General features: G+C 40.2%; 1 protein-coding gene across 1 annotated transcript; it reads left to right on the top strand.

Moving 5' to 3' along the window:
* Positions 1–891: 891 nt before the first annotated feature.
* LOC136546073 (receptor-like protein kinase At3g21340) lies at positions 892–5423 on the top strand. The gene is made up of 10 exons (XM_066538051.1): positions 892–1034; positions 1147–1218; positions 2599–2670; positions 2743–2820; positions 2941–3098; positions 3192–3469; positions 3568–3694; positions 4544–4612; positions 4719–4908; positions 5024–5423. Exons 1-10 carry the CDS (start codon positions 892–894, stop codon positions 5421–5423), a joined length of 1587 nt encoding a protein of 528 aa, XP_066394148.1.
* Positions 5424–6533: the final 1110 nt, after the last annotated feature.

Raw genomic sequence — 6533 nt, 5'->3', positions numbered from 1 at the left:
GTCATTGGATACGATCATTGGCTAGCACGCACACTCACCTCTATGAATATACGTACGCAAACCCTACCCAAATCTAGTCAGTTTTTAATTAACTCACATTACTCTCTTTCCTATTGTTCTTTTATAAGGCATCCGACAGATACGCACGACCGACTCTGGTATGGGAAGAGCGGCCCACAGTGGAGAAACATGTCGACGCAGCTTGACATCCAGCCAGACCCCAGCTTCGATGTGCCCTCGCCCATTCTCCAGAGGGCCATAGAACCGGCCGGCAACAACAGCACGTCGCTCACCGTCATCGCAGGGAGAGATTACAGAAATACGTACCGGTTCATGGCCTTTCTGCACTTCGCCGATTTTAACAACACCCAAGTCCGGGAATTCGATATATACGTGAACGACAAACCTTTGATCTCGAAGCCGTATAGCCCACAATATCTTGCAGATTCCTGTGTGCGCAGCCCTGAGTGGTATACTGCCCCCGACGGCAAGCACAACATAACCCTTGTCGGCACTGCAGCCTCCGTGCTTCCACCAATGCTCAATGCGCTTGAGATATACACTTTGATCGACTTGGATGATGCTCTGGCTCCATCAACAATGCCTAATGATTGTGAGTTCTCGGTACCCTCATTCCTCCTGATGTATATACAATACTCCCTCCGATTCGGTCTAAATCATAAGTCATTTCTTTTTTTTTTTTGCGAATTAGTCATTTCAATTTTCTAGTTACGTAGCTTTGCTACCCATCTAGATATGCAACAATACAAGTCCTTTTTTGCACCATGAAATATTCTTCAACCACTACTGGTTGTGTCAAAAAATTAGCGCCCCCTAGCTTACTTATAATGATGCATGTCATGACCTGATCATCACATTCATTATTGTGACATGCTAGTTGATGCTATTATGGGTATTAAACTCAAGTATTTAGTCAAGAGAAACTGGACGGGGGATCCATGTTTCCCAGATACATTATGGAATGGCGTGATGTGCAACAATCCAAGTGCTGACCTTGCTAGGATAATATCACTGTGAGTATTTGTAAACATCGTTTCGAATATATTGCATCGTGATTCTTCTGTGATTCTTATGTTTATGATTTTTACTTGTGTTGATTGACTTGAAAACAATATTCTGCTCCAGGAATCTCTCCAACAGCGACTTGAGCGGTGAAATATCTCTGAATTTTACATCGCTCACGGCACTGGAAACTTTGTGAGTGCTAGAAACAGTGCTTCACTGGTTACTACACTATATTGTTTCAATTGATACGGTTTTTGTTGGCTTAGAGTAATTTTAGAAACTTTAACAACACTTGTGATTAAAGTCACTCAATGATAGAGAACCAAACAGTACATTAGGGATTGCACCTAGCTAGACGCTTATTGGATAAGTTCGTTTCTGCAGCCTACACCTTTTGCCAATATATTGTACTGGTCTTAAGGTTTTGTTCCACTGAAACCACTGTATCTACTTTTGCAAGTTTTAATCCTTAATTCTACCTAAGTCACTCTCTAAGCTTAAGCTTCCAGATGTTCATGCTAGCACAAAAAAAAAACTCCACTATGGATCACTAGAGAGAGAAGTCCTCCTAACTTTGCCTAGAGAAGTCACAAAAACAGAAGGTAAAAGGTAAAGGTTTTACAGAAGAAATTAACCAGTAGGGGCGCTTTGCCCCTCCTGATTCCTAAAAAACTTCATCTAGAGGGGTGTACCCAACCTTTTAGAATGGTACTAAGACGATCTGTGAGCCTTTATGTCAGAAGCCTGAATGGGCAGCCTCTCAAATAGAGGCTCTATGGCCTCTACCAAGTAAGCAAAAATAATGCACCAAGTTTAAGTTAGGGCAAATCGCCAAAACAAATTGTTGGCATGTTTCTCATTCTTTTTTGTTTGAATTTCTATAACATGTTATTATTCACAATACCTTCTTTGTTTCACTAAAATTAATATTGACAATACTATGAAAGTATTGACATATCCAGTGGTTTAATTTCAAATTTAGACAGATTTATATGCAAAGCTTAGAATGTTATTTGACCACGCACACATTAATTCTAAAGCATCAAACAAAAGAATGAAGAAGAGTAACAACAAGCATCATGCTTCCTTTAGGAGCATGAATTAGGCTTGTAAACTTTCTTATCAATTGAATTGATGAGACCATTATAGGAGAGCCTTTTTCTGACATCCTTATTTCCGTATGCCTACATGTTTAATTTACTCAACTTAATTAGTACTCAGTCTTTGAAATATATTCCTCTTTGATGATAATCATATTCTCTGATATAAATTGAATGGCATATTGGAATATTTGAAATTCATTGATGAAGGACCACGGCATACTCGCCATTTTGCATGACTTTCCTCTAATTGAGTAATCTATATGGATTCGTTTTATACCCCACAAGACTTGACACAATATTGGGTGATATGTCACAAATCATGCTCTACATCTTGATGTACCTAATTACCATATTTTGTTATTCACTTATAGTTTGGGATACGCGCAGGTATACCTCTATTTTGTTTGAAGAACAAGGTTATTTGATTTTTGACATTCCTAATAAGTTGTGCACACATGATACATTTCAGGGATTTGTCTTATAACAACTTAAATGGACTCATACCTGATTTCATAACAAGTTTGTCATCACTTCAAGTTCTGTAAGTAAATGTATTTGGCTGCAAATTTAATCTAGGCTGGGGACAGTACCATTTGACTGTCACTTTCTACAGAAATTTGTCTGGCAATCATCTGAGTGGCCCGCTTCCAGAATCTTTTTGTAAAAATCTCACACGACAACTTGTTCTCAGGTTTTGGCTTCCTTCTTGATGCTTCAAAATTTGTTGTAGCTGTTTTATGTGATTCTCAAAGAGACGATTTTTCTTTTTTCTTTTAAAAAAAACTGATCTGATTGTCTTTTTCAATTTTAGCTATGACCAGCTTGTTGTTGGGCCTCTGTGCGCTCAAAGAACAAATCCATCAAGAAAAGGGACAATTGTCAAAGCTGTCTCAATAGGGGTATCTGTGCTGGTAGCGGCTATACTTTTTCTTGGATATTTCATCTGGAGAAAGAAAATACATCCCAACGGTGTGTACTTATTCATTTTGTCACCTGCATTAAGTATACAGATATTCGAAGTTTTCTAAATCTGGTATATCTGTTATATATGTCTGAGACTAGTGGGACCAGAATCTACATATGACGATCTTGTGAGAGATCCAGAACTTGAGAATAATGTTCCTAGAAGTGCAAAAGGCCATGGTGGCAACCTGCAAAATAGCGAGAGTCGCCAGTTCACGTACAAAGAGCTGGAGAAGATAACTAATAATTTCGAAGGTTTCATAGGACATGGAGGTTTTGGCCATGTGTACTGCGGCCGATTAGAAAACGGTACTGAGGTTGCTGTCAAGATGCGTTCTGAGTCATCACTACATGGGCTGGATGAGTTTCTGGCTGAGGTGTTGTATTCAGTCATAAAAAAAAGTGCACAGAAAATTTAGAAGTCCATTTTTTATAATCATTATAATTTCCTTTGTTTTTGTACCTTGTTAATTAGGTTCAGAGCTTGACAAAGGTGCATCACAGGAATCTAGTTTCTTTGGTTGGTTACTGCTGGGAAGGAGATCACTTGGCATTGGTTTATGAGTACCTGTCTCAAGGCAGTCTTTTTGATCATCTGAGAGGTTTGTACTTGCAGTCACTCATAATTGACTACTAAGTAATAATCATCTGAATGCATTTAATTTGCCCTTGAGATTAACTGCTAGATATTTTAATGTCCAATTTTTTTTGGGTTATCTATTCTCCCGTCTGAAGGGCAGGCCTAGTGTAGTGGTGAGAGCTGTCCCACTGAGTCACCAGGTCGTGGGTTCGAAGCAGCCTCTCCGCAGATTTTGTGAAGGGAAAGCTTGCCTCGGTTGTTCCCTTCCTAGACCCCACTCATGTGGGAGCCTCCGGCACTGGGTCTGTCCTTTTTATCTATTCTCCCGTCTCCAAATAATTACGCATATCTCATTTTTTGAGGAGTCAAATTCTTTTAAGTATGACTAGATTTATAGAAACTAATATCAAAATTTGTATTTGCTATTGCTAATATCTTTATTATGAAAATATATTTCACTATTAATAAAACAATTCTTATTACTCATCATAGATATTAGTATGTTTTATTTTGTCAAATATAAAAAGTTTGACTCCTCAAAAAATGATCTGTGCAGTTATTTTAGGACGAAGGAAGTAGACCTCTATCATCTGAAGTAGTTGATGTTATTAAATCATGGACACACGTTCTGTTCTTATGGGAGCTAGACACCCTTTTATTTTGTTCTATCTGAACATCTAAACAGTAGGATGAGAGATGAGTAGAAATGGATAACGCTTTATTTCCTTTATTTAATGTATGACGTGTGTATTCAATTTATCAAACTGTTGGTCCTATTGTGTGTAAGTTGTCCAATTTACTTATGAAAAAAAAAACTAGAAACAGAAAAATATTTCCATCAACAATGTTCTTTTCTGCTGATACAATGCAGGTAAAAATGGTGTTGCTGAAACCTTGAATTGGGGAACACGTGTACGAGTAGTGCTTGAAGCTGCACAAGGTATATTTTAAATTTGAGGAAGAAAAACATGGTCCTTAAGCAAATCCTCCATACACTCTTCTTTGTATATAATTTGATTTTGTGGAACTTGCTGTGCCATACATAGGCCTGGATTATCTGCACAAAGGATGCAACCCTCCAATAATCCACCGTGATGTGAAGACCAGCAACATTCTCCTGGGTCGAAATCTGGAGGCCAAACTAGCAGATTTTGGACTTTCGAAAACCTATCTAAGCGACAGTCAGACTCACATATCAGCCACTGCAGCTGGCACATCGGGTTACATCGATCCAGAGTGAGTATGCATGCCCCTGCTCGTACAAGTGTTTATGATGAAAGTAATGAAACAATCTTATTGGTAACAGCATCACTTCTTGTTGAACGCACGCTCTTGCCTGCTGTTTCTTCAGGTACTACCACACTGGTAGGCTCACCGAGAGCAGTGATGTCTATAGCTTCGGAGTTGTTCTGCTGGAGGCAGCCACCGGCAAGGCTCCGATACTGCCAGGCCATGGCCACATCGTTCACCGAGTCAACCAGATGATAACTGCAGGTGAAGACATCAGTCGTATCGCCGATGCGCGCCTGGAAGGTGCCTACGATGTGAATTCCATGTGGAAGGTGGTGGACACTGCGAACCAGTGCACTTTAGATGCTGCTGCTCAAAGGCCAACGATGGCTACCGTGGTGGCGCAGCTGAAGGAGAGCATGGCATTGGAGGAAGCTCGTGAGTCGGATAGTAGCGTCAGGGCAACTCTAGGGGGTGATATCTCAGCTTTGCTCTCCGCAGGTGGTCCATCTGCGAGATGAATCGAAGATGCACCACCACTTGCCTCCCACCACATATATTTGCCCTGATTTTGTGGTTTTGAACTACCCCTACTTGCCATATGTTACGATGATAAAATGTTATATTTGGCCTTAAAACCGTGTATTTGGCCCATGTACCTAGCAATGTTTATTAGTTTGGATCCAAGGAGAATATTGTATACACAATCAGAAAAAAAGACATGCCTTGCACACAAATTAGGTGTAGTTACTGCCCGGACAGTTGCGCCACTGCAATGTGGGCCGATAAGGGGCCATAACATGGCAGTGACACAACGCCATAGTCTAATCTTCAATGCAGAATCGTTGTGCTGCCAGCACTTTTCTGGTACTGTTCATATATTGTTTGAATCGTTGTGCTGCCACTGTTCAATCCACTCTTCGGTTGCTGTTCCTCGCTGTTCCCTATTGTGCTTATTGTTCAGGCGCTTTTCCATCTGCGCGGCTGAGCGCGTGTAGCGTCCTATATGTATTATTTGTTTTTAAATTGTTTGCATGCATTATTAATGCAAAAGCTCCTGGGCGCATCCATATGAATACGATGGAAAGAATGTTGGAAGGCTCAAGGTAAAGATGATTTGACTGATGAAGTGAACATCATTGAGAATACGAATTACGTATGGAAAAATGGTGATGATCAAGCAAGGGTAGGTTGTGATGGACTATGGAAGGGTGAAGGGCAAGCTAGAGACTTGGGTACGATAGACTATGCGGCGGTGAAGTGCGAATAGAGAGAGCTTGGTGCTAAAGGACCAAGGTAGTGAAGAGCGTGTAAGGCTTAGGTCAACGAAGACCATGTGAAGCTATGAGTGATTTGTATCATTTAAGAGAAGAAACTAAAAGAGTTGATGTCATGGATGGATATCAAGTGGCTTGAGAAATGGACAGTATATGGGTAATGTATGCTTGTGGGTTTCAGCATGAAGTTAAAGTGGATTTGTGCAAGGCAAAGGTATGAAGTGTATGTCATTTTATTTTACTAGACATGTGGTGATTAGAGAAGATTAAGATGGCCGAGTTTAGGGTAGATAGTCATACTATTAAAAGAGGCAGTGTTTTGCATTTCTATTGTCTATTGCCATTTGAGAGGTC

The sequence above is a fragment of the Miscanthus floridulus genome, chromosome 3, assembly GCF_019320115.1.
Source record: "Miscanthus floridulus cultivar M001 chromosome 3, ASM1932011v1, whole genome shotgun sequence".
NCBI classification, from domain to species: domain Eukaryota; kingdom Viridiplantae; phylum Streptophyta; class Magnoliopsida; order Poales; family Poaceae; genus Miscanthus; species Miscanthus floridulus.
The sequence above is the reverse complement of the archived record's forward strand: the minus strand, read 5'-3'. Positions and strand labels throughout refer to the sequence as shown.